The 18,074-nt window shown below is 39.1% G+C and overlaps 1 protein-coding gene across 4 annotated transcripts in view; it reads right to left on the bottom strand.

Moving 5' to 3' along the window:
* Nucleotides 1-1,658: 1,658 nt before the first annotated feature.
* Nucleotides 1,659-18,074, bottom strand: part of CYB561 (cytochrome b561) — a 96,080-nt gene continuing 79,664 nt past the window's right edge. For 3 of the 4 annotated variants that reach the window (XM_074260897.1, XM_074260895.1, XM_074260896.1), the window contains exons 2-6: nt 9,324-9,541; nt 5,728-5,826; nt 5,241-5,344; nt 4,694-4,851; nt 1,659-4,417 (exon numbers count right to left, since the gene is read on the bottom strand). In XM_074260897.1, the coding sequence (XP_074116998.1) occupies nt 4,225-4,417; nt 4,694-4,851; nt 5,241-5,344; nt 5,728-5,826; nt 9,324-9,528 (759 nt within the window). In that variant the 5' untranslated portion in view covers nt 9,529-9,541 and the 3' untranslated portion in view covers nt 1,659-4,224. Of the gene's footprint in view, nt 4,418-4,693; nt 4,852-5,240; nt 5,345-5,727; nt 5,827-9,323; nt 9,542-10,520; nt 10,671-18,074 lie in introns of all 4 variants that reach the window. The other variant, XM_074260894.1, reaches the window with a different exon arrangement.

Raw genomic sequence — 18,074 nt, 5'->3', positions numbered from 1 at the left:
ATGTGACTGGTTTCCTAAGAAAAAGGGATGGACACATACAAACACCGCAAAGCAACTGAATCTTGGGGTAACCTAAGTAAGCACATCACTTACCCTTTCTCTGAGTCTCAATTTTTTCATCTGTAAGGAGTGGACTAGAGAAAATCTAAGATTCCTTCCAGCTCCGCTATTCTCTGATTCTAAGAAATTCAAATGAAGGGTAATCAAGTATCTACCCTAGTTTAGAAGTACAGTCAACAACTAGTCTTTGGCTAGTAGATCTAAACAGTGTTTGAGGATTTCACTGACAACTGAGCAGGGGAGGGGTGGAGTGGGAAGGAAAGAATCGGAGGAGACATGTAGCACAGGGGTCATTGACTAGCACCAGGGATGGGGATCATCATGATGCAAGAAAGAGAGTGTAGGACTTGAGTTCAAATCCTAGTTCAGGACATTTAACTGGTTTTGTGACCTCTGGGCAAATCATTTAATCTCTCAGAAGCTTAGAACTCTCATCAGTACAACCAAGAATGACACTAATACTACTCACCATTGTGAATAGAGGACTTTGTAAGCTTAGAAATGTTATATAAATGAGAGTTATTATATTATCATCCTAATTGCTTCATCGAATGCTACCTTCCTGGCCAAGAGGCATGTGATCAGATGATTCTTCGAAATTTCTTGATCAAGGTTTTAAAAAATGAAAGGGAAGCTGGGGGAACATGAATGACTTCAGAAAGCAAAGGAAGTGGATTTAAAGGACAATTTAAAAAATATTTATTTTCTTACATCTAGAGAAAGATAGCATTGATAATGGAGGCCTTGAACAAATATTGAAGGTAAAGTGGTATCAATATGGATATGAAAGTGCTGGATGATGAATATGACATCTAAAGGCCTAGGGTTGTGTTGATGATGAGGTCAAAAACAAGTCTGAGAGACAGGGAGTTAAAAAGCCAAAAGTGATAAACCACTTGCTCCTTAGATTGTTTCAGATCCATAATGAGCTAAAGAAATTGTCTGGCCCATACTTTCCTTGCCCTGAACAGAAGCCAGAGACCTAGAAAGTGACCTCTCATTTAGAAGAAAAAGTATCCATGGAGAATGAAACCAAGGAAAGTCCTCTCTAATTTTACTTCATACTAGGTGTATTCTGCTTGGAAAATGCCCCTGAAAAAAAAAGTAAAATTTAGAAGCAAGATGGAAGATGCTCATCCTCCACAAAAAGGTTCACTGCAGTTATCTTTAAATTTATAAACTCCTTATTAAAATCACTAAAAAGTGCTTTTCAGGAATGCCATCCACTCAAATAGTAGTGTGTGGCCAAATAGTTACACCCCCAATATCATGATCAGAAGGAAAATGTAGTTTGAACACTGGGGAAAAATAATCTTATCAACATCTTGCAGAACTCATAAGACATTCGACCTAGACTTCCAGAAAGCCACAGTTCTTCCTCAAGGGAAGTTGCTGTCCTGCTTCAGTGACAAGGTGGGTGGAAGGGGGAAGATTAGGTAATCTGCTGAGCCACCTCAGGCCCTGATGTCATGACAAATAGCATTAACTATTTCCCTTATATTCCCAAAACTTTTATTTCTCTTATCCCCAATGACATATGGACCTAGAAACAATGGATCCCTTAGTACTATAGTAAATTGAAGGTACTAGACAATAGATTTGCTGTATACATTTATTGAATCATATATTTTCTACATCAATACAAACATATTTCACAGAAGACTGACTACTAGCAAAATAAAAGGTTGGGTGATTTTTTGTTAGTTTTTTGGGAGGAGAAAGGAGAGTGAGAAGAGACAAACGTTTTCTGTGAGAATTACCCTAGAATTTTTTTGACTCTGAGAGCTTCCTGATTGATTTTGCTCTTTTAAAGTTACTTTGAAAGAAAAATATAACTTAGCAATAAGCTATTAGCCAAAAGCTACATTTTCCTATGAATTGTTGTTCTAGCTAACATGATAATATTATATTTTGCCAATTTGTCCAAGGTATAACAATTCCATATAGAATTTGGGTGTCCAGGTGTGCCAGGTGATTGTAGAAGCTAGACATAGTACCTGATTTGACATATCAATCTAAGTCAGCCATTAATATCACATAAGAAACATAGACCAGGCTAGGGTCTAGAAGAAAAAAAGGTATACACCCCCAAAGGACAAGCCCACATGCAAGCCCTGCTACAATGGTGGGGGAAAGGAGTAGCTAGTGGCCCCAAGGAGTGACTGATTTATTGGGAAAGTATTCCTACTCACACTCCTGCCAATGGAAAAAAGATTTCTTTTTAATGGAAATCTGAACAAAAAGGAGCACTGCTTGCTTCTTCTCTTAAAGGTTAACACCACTTACTGGATACAATTTCTTCATTAAATGAAGTCCCAAGTCTATCCACCTCAAAGATTTATTAATACTAGCATCCACACATTGCACTGTATTGGTCAAACCACAGACAAATAGGGAAAAAAAGGCTGGGGGAGAGGGGAACCATCTGCCAAGACCAGAGAATACAAGACTAATGCTCTCATCATGTTATTTTTGGACTAATGCCAAACAGTGAATCAGATTTCAGCATAACATTCTTTCTGCATGGAACATCAGCTTTAAAACCTGGGCTCATACACTTAAGACTAATGTGATTTTGACTTTGTCCCCACTGTTTCCAGAGACCCCAGCTAGAAGACAGAAGCTGTCTGACCCTCTAGCAGAAACCAGTCCAGCTTTAATTGAAATCACCTTGGCAGGAGCTTTGCTCACAGGGTGAATGAAGCAGGACCAGACCTCATGTTCTATTCATTCAAAATGAAGGGATTTATAACTCCAACCTCCCTTTTCAGGGCAGTATCAAGCTTATTTGGCAAACAGCCTCTTCCCCAGGGCCAGGATTCCTAAGATCCAAACTAAAGGAGGAAGAGAGCTCTAGCACCTTCCTAAGCCAGACTCAAGTAGGCTACAAGAAAACTATACTACTCAGCAAGAGAAAAAAGTCCTAAAACTAGGACCCACATCCTATTAGACCTGTCTTTTTTTAGGAGAGAAAGTTATACTTCAGGAGCTTAATGGTCCTGAGTAAAATTAAATACACCATGATGCTCTCCATCACCATAGCAGTTCTGGGGTTGGGTAGTCTCAAGGCCATACTTGGCCCCGAGCACATGACTCTAAACACAAACGTTTTACACGGGATCTCAATTGTTTTCCCCTGCCAAAGGCTAATGCTTTGGAATAGCTGAATGTTTGCTTTGACTTTAGTGTAACCTTAGAGAATGGGCTTCAGTGCCTGATTTCCAATACCGGAGACCCCTGGTGCTTTTTCTCAGAGTCCAGACAGCAGAGCACCCTCTCTCTTTATAGTCCTCAAACAGAGTTCCCTAACTGGGAACTTTTCTTGAAAATATCTGTTTATTTTAGAGAAGGGGTTCTCAAAGTGTGGACCCTGAGACTCTTTGAGAGGGGTCTGTGAGATCTAATGTCACGAGATATTCATAATAGCAAGGCATTTTAATTTTTAATATATTTCTAACTATTACAACTATGACCCACATAAACAAAGCTCTTCAGGAGGTCCTCAACCATTTTTAAGAGAGAAATGGAATTCTGTCATCAAAAAGTTTTAGACCCATTGCTTTAAAGCTACCAGGTGAGCCAATAATATGGCATAATAACTGTACAAAAAATTAGATGACTTTAGGCAAGTTACTTTAATGCTGAGTCTTACTTTCCCCATCTATAAAATGATGCTGTTTCCCTTTCAGCTCTAAAAGACCTGTTACTTGAGCACTTAGATGCTGAACCACTTTTCTGACTGGTGATTCTTTATCCTCTATCTGGAGCCCTCTGCTCCTAGGCTAGCTTTGGAGAAGGCAGGAAGAGCTGCACAAGAAGTGCATGCTACTAATTTTGCTGAGAGGCAAGGTATGGAGAAGGAAAGCAAAAATACAAAGGAAAGGCTAGGAAAGACAGGCTGAGCCTCCAGCAGCCAGGGTGGATAAACACAGTCAGACTACCCCACTGGCTGATTCCCACTATCAATTGGAGGACACTTTTACTTTAGCATCCTGCTACTGCCCAGGAATAGCTTCAGTGGTACTCTGAAATTTCTCAAAGGGATGCCGGGATGACCACAGCAAGGAGGAGGGAATAAAAAGACATATTCCAACACCCACATGGAACTGAAGAGATTGCCTACCACATCCCCACTTCCCACCCCATCATGGCTAGATCCGGCCATCACTGAGAACCGGGGCTATCCCCTTCCGTCAGTGTCTTAAAGTCCATGGACAGTGCTTGCTCCTCAGCCCGACGAGGCCGAACCCAGCCCTCTCTGGTCAGGATGTAGAGCACGACCACAGCAAAGCAGATCAGCAGCAGGCCCAATATGTTAGCCAAGATGCCCTCAGGCTGAAACATACTGTACTTCTTCCTGCAGGGCAGAGAGAGAATGGAGAAGGGATGTCTCACAACACACACGTCCTCAGCCAAGATCAGATTAATATGAGGGGAATATCAAGCCAGCTACCTCAATGCAGGAATGAAACTCATGGGCCTGAGCTGCAGTCCTATCCCACTCTGATGAGAAAACAACTGAGAGAAATCACCTAAAGAGACCAACAGCAAAGGATGCTGCTTCCTAGGGCAGGTGAGGGGTAGGACACCTGCTGGGGGCAGGGAACCCCATCAGCAGTCCCAGGTTACTCACGAGAGCCCCAGCAGCAGCGCCTCCTTGATGCCCAGCAGGGTCGTACCCACAGAAAGAACAAAGAGCGTAGCCCCGAAGAAGACATGCTGTGGGCGATACTGGTTTCGAAGGGAAAACGATGCTCCAGGGAACAGGAAAAAGCTGAAGCCCAAGAGCCACTAGAAGAAATACAAAGAAGTGTTAGAGCCACATAAAGCAAGGATTCTCTGTGTGCCCACCTGGCCATTTGTGCTGCCCAGTTTGGTGTTTTTAAGTCACTGCTAAACCTATTTTGAAAGACTGTAGCCAAGCCCAAGTGCTCAAAGTTTGCCTTCATCACAGTTCTGCTCCAAGTGCCACACATCGAAGCCTGGGGCAGGCCATGAGCTGGGTGGCTGATGGAGGGCGTCCAAATCTGTCCAATCTGGGGCCAGACCCAGCAGGCCAGCCCTGCTCTTTCTTGGACCCCTGGCTGTGCACCTTAGGGCTCCTCCAGACCTGTCAGACTTCTGCCCTTCGGGCAGCTGCTCAAACCCCTCTAGAACTCCCTGAGGCAGAGAGGACTCACCTGTAGGAAATAGAGGATAAAGATGAGCAGCCCGCACCAACTATGCAGACTATATAAGTCAGCATAGTTCATTTTACTGTGATAATTGAACACAGCCACAAGTCCTGAAAAGAAGTGGGAGAACATGAGAATACCATGTTAGGCACTTTTTTTTTTTTTTTTTTTTTAAGGAGAGTCTAGGGGAAAGGGGAAGAAGAGAACACTGGAGATCAAACGGGGCCATTTGGAGCTCTCAGGATTTATTCTTCATTCTGCCCTCTCCTCCCAAATGTATTAACATTTGGAATAAGGAATTATTAATGTGTTAACATAAGGAATAAGTGATGTCTTTGAAGTACTGGCACTGAGGTAAAAATCTGCTTCCAGAGTGGCCTGCTGCAGTTTAGGAAAGTATCCATCACCTCAGATCTAGAAACCAGAGGCAAAGAGAGGGCATGGACAGCCAGTCAACATCTCTTAGAGGGAAAAGAAATATCAAGGGACTCACCAACTAAAGCGATGATAAGGGCAAAGATGTGTAGCAGCCCATGCAGGATCTTTGTGGTACGCTTGGTCTCATTCCTGAAGACCCGATAAACTAGTAGTGCTTGTGAGGGGAGAAAAAAAGGGCAAACGTATATCTATGAGTTTCTACTGCCTACCTTTCCACCACACACTGGAGGTTCTTTCCTCTCCCCTTATCCATCTACCTAATGAAACATGTGTGGGTCATTCTGCCTAACAACTAAGCCCAGAACCTCCCCCAAACAGAAGAGGGGAGTCTGATGGTTTTGAACACTTGTCAATTTCTCCCAGTACAATAGATAAAACCAAAAGGTATTGGGGCAGCTAGCTGTTTATCTCTAACCAAAAAAAAAAAAAATTGAAAGGGCTGCTCCCCTTTTCTCTTAATATCTACTTACCCTCCACAGGCAAATAAAATAACTTCTATTCCCTAAAAGTATATGTGTGATGTGTATATACATATATGTGTCTATGTATAGACACACACACACATATCTGGCAGAGATAATGGGGAAGGGTAGTTTAGCAGCAGAAAGGAAGACTTCAGAAGAAAGTGGTTGAACTGAGTTTTAAGGGAAATGAAATTTCAAGAGGGAGAGGGAGAGAGAGGGAAGGAGGAAGAAAGGGAGAGAGAGAGGAATGGAGAGAAGTTAAGAGAGAGGGAAGGGGGGACAAGAGAGAGAGAGAAAGAGAGGGGGGAGGGAGGGAGAGAAAGAAAAGAAGGGAGAGAAGAAGAGAGAGAAGGAGGGAGAGGGCCATATCCAGGCTTGGAGCAAGGCCAGTGGAAAGGCATAAAGAAAAGGCCAATTTAACTGAACCATTGTGTGCAGGAGTTGTGTAATTAAGTAAGACAGATAGTTTGGGGCCAGGTTGTGAAGGGCTATAGGGAGCTACTGGGATTTATTGGGTAGAAATGTAATATAATCAAACTCATGTTTTAGAAAATTCACTCTGACAGCTACATGAAGAATGGATTGGAGAGGGAAGAGACCTAAGGAAGGGAAATCAATTAGGCGTTTATTGCAATAATCCAAATGAAACTGGGAAGGGACTAAAGTGAAGTCAGAGTAGGCATGAAGGCCTGAAAAAGTGCTGAGAGATGCGGGGGAATAGAATTCCTAATGAGAGCAAAGAATAGATTTTGGAGGGCTAGGGACAGAGAGACAAAGAATGAGAAAAAGTCAGGATTATATAGAGAGATAGTAGTTTTTGACAAAGGAAGTAGAGTGCATATACAAAGAAGAGCATAGAGTGTGTTCACCCCTGAGTATGGCTTTGGTGGTCTTGAAGCAAGTTTGGGTCCCTTTAAGAAACTGTATTTCCTATTAATCTGTGATTCCTTTCAGATTCCCAGCCCCCTCCTGACTGAGGCATATCCTCCCCAGACAAGTTGCCTTGCCAGAGTCTTTGATTCACAAATCCCCGTCAAAAAGCATTCCTTTGAATTCCAATAGGAGAGCCAGGCTTGTCCCAAATCCCACTGAATCTGAGCCAATTTAGGCTCTCCCAGCCTCCACTAGTTCTGATCTGCTCCAGTTGTCCCAGCCCCAATTCTGACTTGTTTGGGTTGCCCAGGCCCATCTGGTTCTGATCTGCTCAAGCTTCCCAGTCCCCACTAAGATACCCAATAGACTCAAGTCTAACTAAAGATGGACCTCGGTGGTTCCCTCAGCTGCCAGGACTTTCTGTCCACTGAGAACTGCATTCTCAGTGCAAAACTCCATTTTCTATAGATCTGCCATTATAGAAGTTAGTCTCTGGGTAAACTGATTTCTATCTAACAATAAACTTTCATTTTGCAACTAATATTCGGGAATGAGTGAATTCTTTCATTCCTAAAACCTACGGATAATTTAAAGGGATTCTTAATAACTCTCTTATAGCCACTAACCTCTAAACCACCAGGAATCTAGACTACTCTAAACCTCATCAGCCTAACAAAGGACACAGTATTTGAAGAGAGAAAATCAATTAGGGAGAGGACTTAAGAGCCCCTCAAATGAGAAACATCAAGGAGGGTAAATCAATCAATACTTAAAGAAATAAATTCAGGCTATTTGCTTGAAGGGTAAATACTAAAGGTGAAGCATTAAGTATTTTGGCCACATAATGAGAAAATGGGACTCAGTAGAAAAGACTCTGATCTTGGAAAAACAAAAGGCAAAAGAACAGGAGACAGCAAAGGATGAAATGAATACTGAGCATCATGGAAACCACAAACACAAATCTGAACAGACTCTGAGAGACAGTAGAGTTCAGAAGGAGGAGGAGGAGACACAGCATTCACTATGGCCCATGAGTTCTTAGGAGTTGGACAGGAATAAACAACAAAAAAAGATTCTCTTGCTGAGGTAAAGGCCCATTTGCGAATAAATAAAATAAATCCTTTCTTCCCATTCTTCCCAAAGAAAACCAATTCTGCCCTGTTCTCTGTTCTTGAATCTTCTGTCTTATTTGCTGCTCATCATTTGCCAAAGCCAAATTTTCATAATTTACCTCCTCAGTAGGAGACACAATTGGTTCCACTGAACGATTTCCTACAGCTCAAATTCAGCAGCATTTGAAGAGACAGAGCAAATATAATATAATAGGATAAAGGGTTCAAGAGTAGGAGACAGTTGAGATAGGGAAGGGAAGTTAGAGCAAAGCTTGAGAGAGTACAGGGGATGCAAGCACTGTTCTTGTTCTGCTAAGAACAAGATTTAGGAGAGATAAGGCAGAATAACAGAGTATGATCTAATAAAGGGATTTTCTAGATAACCAAATTATTCCAAGCTACCTTGTCCCTTTAGAATTTAGCTTATTATTAAGACTCCTGAAAAATAATGCCTGTGGCCAGAGGCAATTCTGAATTAATTTCCCAGACCTCAGTGAAGAAAAGGAACAATTATCAGTTCTCATTTATCAGAGTAAACAAGTACAGCCTCATATGCAAGTGGGAAAGAGAATAAAGGCTGCAGCATTTTATCCCACAGGAAAATAATTCTATTTGTTGGGCCATATTTTAGCTCTAAATGCCACCTTGAAAACCTACTCTATGGGACCAGTTCTTCCAGAAGAATCAATCTCCTTTTCTTTACCTCCAAATAAGGAAACTTTTGAGGGAAATGGCCTCAATTTACATCATCCTACAATTCCTTCCTAGCAAACATAACATTACTGCTTATCTATGAAGGAGACTGAGGTTCTCAGTACCTTAGTAATTGTACCCACCCACATATAGTGTATACACCTCCTCTTTCCACCTGTAGTTTGAACTAAGAGACAAAGCTTCCCCTCCTGATTTTGGTTTCTAATATTCCTAATGTCCCAAACATCTGGGCGGTCTTAACTCTGGGTGACTTGAGTCTGTCATGAAGACAGCATCACTCTTGAGGTAGTGTAGCCTCCCAGAGCCAACCTCCTTGCTGTTCCCCAAACGGAAGGCATTTTCCCAAGCAATCCTAAGGTACACCCAGAAACTAGAGGCAGAAAATGGATGGTTCTCCCCAGACTCAAGTTGCAATGATGTTTACCCCCACAGAAATCAGTAGATGACCCTGGGTCACCTTCCCCCAGCTTCAGCCAGCCAAGACTCACCATCTCCCTGCAGGAAGACCATGCCTATGACCATGCAGAGCGGATGCACATTGAACTGCAGGGAACTCTCCCAGGCAAGGCCACCACGGTACAGGCCAAGCCATGCCCCAGTCACAGCCACCACAGTTAGGCCCAGAATCTGGGACAGAGCCACAAAGTAGGGCAGTGCTTTGGGAGTGGACACCAGGCCTCCGGTGGCCTCCATCCTGGACTTTACTCTGTAACCAAAAGAAAAAGAACTCAGAAAGGCAGTCCCCAACAGATCTAGTTCCTCTGCTTCCCATTACCACTTCCTCCCAGTGTCTCAATGAAAGAGCCACCATCTTTCTCCCCAGCTTAGAGGAGTTTCTCAGCTCAAGAGCTGAAAGGAACCATAAAGATCATTTATTCCAACCCCCCTCATCTTGCAGGCTGAGGAAACTGAGTTCCAGAGAAGTGACATTATTAGTCCAAGATCATACAGCAAATTATTGATAGAACAATATCCAAAACTTTTCACTTCTGTCTGTGAGCCTAGAAGAAGGTGACTGCCATGAATCCATCAAAAGCTCTTATTACTACAAGTATTATCTCCCAAGAGGCCAGTATAGTAAAAAGCATAGCATTTGGAGAGTTCAAATCTGAGCTCTGGCACTTGTCAGGGGCAACACACATGACATAAACAAGTGGCACTCTGAGCATCACTTTTCTCAACTGGAATTGGAAATATGGAAATAAAAATAGAAATAATCCTCCTCACAAGGCTGAGGTGCGGGAAGGTACTCTGTAAAACATAAATGTAAACTATTCTTATTACTCAGGTACAGATTAGGCCAAGTAACTTCAGAGGGTCTCTTCCAAAAATTAAGATGCTATGATTTTACAGATCAGGAAACTGAAGTTCAGAATCTAAGCACTGAGATATGGTAGTGAGTATCTACTGTAGGACTGTAAAAGAGTTATTTACAAGTACACAAAGGGAAGTGGATTCAAGCTACAAAAGCAAACTTTGCATTTTTGCCTGGGGTCCTGACAGAGCTACTAGACCCAAACCATACTACTGCAAGCCAATGGTTGAGCTGAATACACAGGATGATAAGGGAAAAGTCCAGCTTCAGCCTGATGGGGGAGGGGAAGAACAAATTAGGCTGACATGGGTTTCATATAAGAGAAACTACTTAGAGTTCACTCTGAGCTCAAGCTCTGATACTCTCTCACAGAACCATATGAAGATCACAAGAGAAGAGATGTAAGTGCTTTTGTCCTTGCTGAGTTCTATATATAAGATTGATGCAGTGGCAGTGTAGAGAGTTGTAGGAATCCCCTTTCGGTCGGAGGCATAGGTCCTTCATGAAAGAATTCACAAACCTGAAATATTAATGGCAAAAAGGAAGTTTTATTGGCACTGCGGAAGTCAGCTTTGCTAGGAGACAAAGAAATAACAAAAGATTTTTCCCTGAGAAGAGGGTCTCTTCACATCGGGCAGGAATCCTGACAGGCAGCTATGCCAATTGGTTGATGAAACAACCAAGGAGAGGTTCCTTGACAAGACATAGTCCTGCTTTGGACATTCTGCAAAGAAATGAGTTCTAAAATGCCCTTTAATAGGAAATCTGAGACTGAAGTTCCCAGTTGAAAAGAAAGCCAATGTCCTCAAGCCTAGATATTTATAAATACCAGGCCCAGATTTCCCAATTGAATGAAAATCACTTTGAAGGCTTTAGAATTTCCTGAATGAGGATGCCACTCCCCAAAAAATCAATGGGAGTTGATTTGCCCTTGAACTATACTGCTTATCTCAATATGGAAAGATAGGCCTTCTTTCTAGACTCTCGGGAGCCTGGGAGACCCCAGTTTCTTAAATAGTGGTATAATGCTTCATATAGGTAGAGAAACATGAGTCCTGCTTAGCTTTAAAACTGGTGGGAAGGAAAAGCAAGGAAAGAAGAGGGAAAGGGGTGAAAACTTGTACATAAGGGTTAAAAAGGTACCTTTTACCTGTCTTCTATTACCAAGCTACACCAATTAGGAGTCATCACCTCTCTATCTTAGACACAGAATGATAGGATGATATCCTTCAAGGGGCTTTTCTTTCATATAATTGACTTTTTTTCTATATGTTTTGTAACCCACTCATGTGGGTCCTGAATCATTATCATTATCAAATCTTTCTTTAAATTTGTATCTTCTGCTTATATTCCCTATATCCAATATTATTTTATTGCATTATAGTCTACTGGGGATGTATTTAATATTTCTGCTTCTTTCATTTATAATTTTTCTATGTTCAAGGACATGATCTGTTTGTAAAAATATTGATGATGCTGATATATATATATATATATTTAAATATTCCCATCCAAAAGGTGCCATTTTGTTTGTTTTATATTTTTCTCCCATTATTTCTTTCACAATGATTTTTATCCCTTACCTCTTCTAAGTCAACTCTGACAGAGTTCTAAGGAACTCTGTTCCTGCAATTTGTTTTGCTTACAATATTTTGAAGTTATGATCTCTCCATTCTATTCCCCTCTCCTATCCCAAGTTCTTTAACTTTACTTTTTTTTTTCTTTTTATTTGGTATCTTCTTTTGACCCATTCACTTCCTAACCTGTTAAATATGTACTTCAAAAATTATCCCTTCCCCTTAACCAACCTCTTGGCTTAAGTAATATTTTTCTGTAGTACCCTTTTTAAAAAGCATGTATTTTGTTCTCATCCCTATTCCCTAATCTATTCTTAATTCCCATTTGTGGCACATATTTTTATTTATCTCTTTAAGAGCAATAAGGTAGCACAGTTAATAAAGCACCAGTCCTAGTCAGGAAAATCTGAATCCAAATTCAGCCTCACTGTTTTTCTCAAGTTTCCTCATCAGTAAAATGAGGATAATTGTATTTACCTTACAGGGTTGTTGTGAGGATCAATTGAGACAATTATCTTTAGCACAGTACCAGGCACGTGATAAATGCTAAATAAATGTTAGCTACAGTTACTATATTATTCCTTAGTCAATATCCCTCATAAGGCAGAACTTCTTAGATACAAAATTTATTTTCTGTTTATGTTGGCAGCATATCTTCTGCTGTACCTCATATTTGGAAATACCAATTCATTTAAAAAGTTATGGGAGGAGTTACTTTGCATCCTAAATTAAGTCTTACTGAAGAGGAAGGAGAACTGTTCCCTTTAAAATTATTACTCTGAGATTGTCTTCTTTGATTAGGATCTCTCAGGCTCCAAAATGTCCAGAGTTCCAAACCTTTTCAGCATAAGAAAATCAACTCCCATAGAAATTCTAAATTCTCATTCAATTGAGGAATCCTGATCTGATCTGTCCCAGCCCCCACTAAAAATACCCAATATAATCGCTTCCTTCCACTAACTCTTGGCAGATGGACTTAGCTCACTCAGCTGCCAGGATCATTTTGCCCACTGAGAAAGCATTCTCAGTGACAAAACTCCATTTCCCACTAGAAACTGATTTCTATCCAACAATAAACTTTCATTTTGGAACTAATAATTCGGGAACGAGTGAATTCTTTCACTCTAAACCTTCGGCCAATTTAAAGGGGATTCTTAACAACTCTCTCATTGCCACTAACCTCTTGATTACCAGGAGTTGAGACTACTCAAACCTCATCATTACTTTACCATGATCACTAATAACTTCTAAGGTCAGACTTTCCTATGTCCTATTCTACATTTCCTTCTTTCTCACTGAAGGAAGGCTGTTTGGCCTCACTTATTCATAATATCCTTTCTTCTGAATTAGGAATGCCTTTCTCCTAGTTACTCCTAGTTATGTGTTTGGTATTGATTCTGAAGTTTAATCAATATACTCTGGAGCATTTCTCTTGACAGTGATCTAGATTTATCCAACAGAATTCTGTTGTATATATTCAAAAATTCTTATTTTATAAAATTTCATATAGAATTATATTCAGTTTACTTTTTGCATATTCTTGTAAGAAACTTGTTACCTTTACAATATCTTTATAATTTCTCTAAATTTGTTTTTAAAGTGAGTGACTCTGGACCCCATAATATTCATGTATTCTTTAATGGTTAGCAATACCTTTTGTCAAACTTTTCTTTTAATATTGTATTTTTGAGGTCTAAATCTATTATAAATTTATAAATCTAATCCTATTATTCAATCAGAGCTTATACCATTTCTCTTTTGTGTTCTAAATTCTTGCCTTTATTATTCTAATTAGAGATCTCTGATTTCTAACCAATTGCCCTCCCACTAGCTTGTTTTGAGTTTTATTTATTTTTAAAGTTTATTTTATTTTAAGTTTAAGTACCTACTGTGTACCAGATACTGTGCTAAGTGTTATGAATATAAAAAAGGCCAACATAGTCTTTGCCACGAAGGAGCTTACTATCTAAAGAGGAGAGAACAAACAAGCCTATACAAAGAAAGCTATATACAGAATAAATAGGAAATAATTAATAGAGCGAAGATACCAAAATTAAGGAAGGCTTCCAGTAAAATGTGAGATTTTAGTTAGGACTTAAAAGGAAGCTAGGAAAATCAGTAGTACCAGATATGGGGAATAGCCATAATTTCTGGAGCATACTGTGTGTGGAATAGTCAGGAAGCCAGTTTCACTGGATTAGAATACATGATAAGGTATAAGAAGACTAGATAGGTAGGATGGGGCTGGGTTATAAAGAGCTCTGAATACCACAGCATTTTGTATTTGAATCTGGAGACTATTGGATAAGGAGGTGACATGATCAAAGCTGTGTTTTATGAAAATTACTTTAATAGCTAACTAGAGAATGGATTGGAGGGGGGAGAGATTTGAGGCAGGGGGATCCCCCAGCAAACTACTGCAATAATCCAGGTGTTAGATGTGATGAGGGCCTGCACCAGAATATGGTAGTGTGAAAGGAGGAGAACATATTTTTAAAATATTAAAAGATGAAATTGACAGACTTTGCCAACAGACTGGCTATGGGGGCTGAGAAATAGTGAGAAGTCTAGGATGACTATGTTGCACGCCAGGGGATTAGAAGGATGATGTCTTCTTAAGTAATAGGGACAGTGTATATGGGGGTGGGGGTGGGGGAGGGTAGAGTTTATTGGGGAAAGACAATGAGTTCCACTTTGGAAATATAGAGTCTAAGACTCTACTGAATATCCAGTTCAAAATGTTATAAAAGTAGTTGGATATGTGAGACTGGATATTGGCAGATAGTCTGGGGCAGGACAGGTAGATTTGAAAAATAGCAGCATAAAGTAATTAAACTCAGGAACTGCTGCGATCACTAAGTAAAGAAGAAAAGAAAATGGCACAAGACAAAACCCTGAAGGATACCTACAGTTAGAGGGAATTTTCTGGAAGTAGATTCAGTAAAAGTAACAGAGGAGGACTGGTTAGAGAGGTAAATCAAGAACCAGGAGGAGAAAGTTGTAAACTAAAAACCTAGAGAGAAGAGAATACCAAGGAGAAGTGATCAGCAGTGTCAAAGGCTACAGAGGTCAAGGAGAAAAAAGATAAAGAAAAGACCACTGGATAACTAGAGATAACTGAACCACAATGACAGTCATCGACAACTAAAAGTATTATCATCTATGCTACGGCCTTGATATTCCTGGCACTGCTTTCATCACCATAGCAAAATATTAGGAAACTTGTGATGAACTCTAAAGACTTAATTCCCTGGACTAAAGGTGTCAAACTATGTCCATATGAGGCTAAGAACTTGCTATTGAACAAAACCTGGAAATCAATTAGGCAGAAATTAGGTTTAGACTGATATCTCACACCATACACACCAAAATAAGCTCCACAAGAATTCATATCTTAAAATATAAAAGATCACTCAATCAACAAATTAGAGAAGGAAGAAAGAAAATACCTTTCATACAATGAAAAGCTAAAGAGTTAAGGATCAAATATGGAATAGAGAGGATTACAAGATAAGTAAATAATGTGTATTACATAAAATTTAAAAGCTTTTGTTAAAAAATGAAATTAAAATTAGAAATATGTAAGTGATGAATAAAAATCTTTGCAGAAAGTTTTTTTTAATAAAAGATTCATATCCAAGATATATAAAGAACTAATTAGGCTAACAGCCATTCCCCCAATAGATAAATGGTCAAATTAGAATTATCAACAGTTATAATAAAAATGCTCCAAATCACTAAGTAGAAATATGCAATTAAGACTTAACTTCATACCAAACAGATTGACAAAAATGCCTCAAAACCAGAAAATGACAATTGTTGGAGGGGTCATGATAAAGGCACATTTGTGCATTAGTGGAGCTCAGAAGTGGTTTAGCCATTCTGGAATATAATGTGAAAACTATGCACCAAATGGTACTAAACTAAGCAAACTCTTTGGCTGGATGACACTACACTACACTACACTACACTACACTACACTACACTACACTACACTACACTATACTATATTATAAAAAGACAAAAGAGAGGACCTATATGTTCAAAAATAGTCATAATGGCACTTTTGTTACAGCAAAGAACTAAAAAGAATGGAAATATCCATTGTTGGCAATGGCCAAACAAATTATAATATATGAGTGGAAAGAAATGTTATTGTATCATGAGAAATGTCAAAAGGGACAGTTTCAAAATGAACTATTGTATAATGAAATAATCAAGACCAGAACAATTTATACAACAATATAATACAACTTTGAAAGAATTTGAGAACACTGCATTAATTCAATGACAATTCATGATTCCAAAAGAACAAAAACAAAACAAGCTACTTACCTCTTGAAGGTAAATTGTAAAATGAGACAAATTCTAGCTAAAGCTAATGTGGAAATCTGTTTTGCTTTGTATTTATTACAATTATTTTGTCTTTCTATTTTTTTTCCAATTCAGGATGAATGAGAGGGAAGAACTAGTACCAAGGTGATCAAAAAAAAAACTTTTAGAAGAAAATAAAAGTCACTGGATCATTTTTCAAATGCACAGAACAGTCTAGAAGGAATCAAACATATAGGACTCCTTTGAAAGTTACATGTTGAATTGATTATATTTTAAAAGAAAAGCAAACTAGACAGATATCTGCAGTTTCAGGTACAATCCTCTCTTTTTCTATTCTACTATATATGGAAATGCTAATTTTATTTTGTTCTAAGTTTAGAATTTAAAATGAATTTAAAAAAAAAACAAGAAGCTATTACACCTCTTATTGCCTTTTCTCTTTTTTTATCTGTACTAAACTGTTCTTCCAGTGCTTCCTACACCAGTCTTCCCGCATTTTGGCACGACAGCCTTAATGTCACTGGATATTAAAATGATGTAAAGTCTCCTGGAAAATCTTTGGAACCTTGTCACTAAGAAAATCTAATATAGTGGCAATGAAATTTACTATTAATCTGATCTGATCAGAAATCTTGACATCAGGCCCTGCTGTACACCTGGAAATTCACAAAAAATATAACCCAAGATTTTTTGTCCTAACACTGTGTGAAGGTCCAAGCTAGCTCCTCTGAAGGGCTCAGAATAAGTCCTTGCCCCACGTTGGACGCCAAAATGTAAAGGTCCTATCATTTCTCAGTTGTAATCCTTCTCTGGGAGGAGATCTCTTTTCTGTAAATTTTTTTCCTCTGTGAGCAGGTTTCTTGGGAAGCTTCTGGAGCCTCCAGCCAGAGTGAAGGTAGAATCTTGAATCCTCTTCTTCCTGAATCCTGGCTCTGAATCTCCTCGAGCTTCCCTGAAATTCTCCCAGGAAGTCTTGTTCTTCTCCCAGTCTAGACTCTCCTTCCAGACCACCGTCTAAACTCAATCTCCCAGTCAGACTACTCTCCAGACCCAATGCTGCCCTCTTTTATCCTCGCAGAGAGTGGGCTAGTGAGAACTCAATGGGGCTTGTGAGAACTTCTACAGCCAATGAACTTGCTCTTTGTAAAGGTGTAAACTCCTTTAAATATGTAAATTCCTTTTCAGAAGTCTAAAGGTGTAAACTCCCTTTAAAAGCCTGAACTAAAGGTGTGAATTCTGAGCTAGAGAATTGCCCAGACAACCTGAGTTATCACCTTGTAATCCTAACAACACTGAGTTTTGAGAATTGACCAGCCTCATTGCTGCTCTTTGACTTCTTACCACATCTATTTTCAATATTCAAAGTTCTCCAATAATACTGGCATGTTTGAATATTTCCTTATTAACTACTAACATATTAATTATTTCTCCTTATTAATTATTAAATGATATTTCTATCATAATCAAATTTGCTCTGAGTCTCCACCTTAATTTATTTGTATTTTTAAGTCTATTAAAATAGAAGTATACAAATAAAGGTAAGCTTATTATGACAACTAATAAAAATAAGGTTATTATTACTTCTCAAATTGGTAAAATCTCTTACACAGTTGTTTGTATCTTTATATATCAAAAGTTCTGATCTTCTAGGATTAAATAAATAAATTCATTTACTGACAAAGACATAAGTAAATATTTAGTGTGTTAGCTGTAAGAACAATCATTTATTGATCTCTAACCATAAGTGTAACTGTAGATAACCTCTATTTTTGAAAAGTTTTAATATTCAGTTCAATCAAGGTGCCTAGCAAATCAAATTCTTTTCATGAATTCTCTTCATATTCTTCACAAGATGATTTCTATTAGGAAAGAAAACTCCTCCATCTCTTTTCTCTGTCATCTACAAATTACTCTCAAGCCATAATTCTTAACTATCTTTCTCCAGATTCATTGCATATAAAATATCTAATTTTCTCCATAAAATAAGTTGACTAGACTTTGCAAGAAGTTTT

The sequence above is a fragment of the Sminthopsis crassicaudata genome, chromosome 4 (genome assembly GCF_048593235.1).
Source record: "Sminthopsis crassicaudata isolate SCR6 chromosome 4, ASM4859323v1, whole genome shotgun sequence".
NCBI classification, from domain to species: Eukaryota; Metazoa; Chordata; class Mammalia; order Dasyuromorphia; family Dasyuridae; genus Sminthopsis; species Sminthopsis crassicaudata.
Note: the sequence above shows the minus strand (reverse complement) of the source record. Positions and strands in the feature narration are given on the sequence as shown.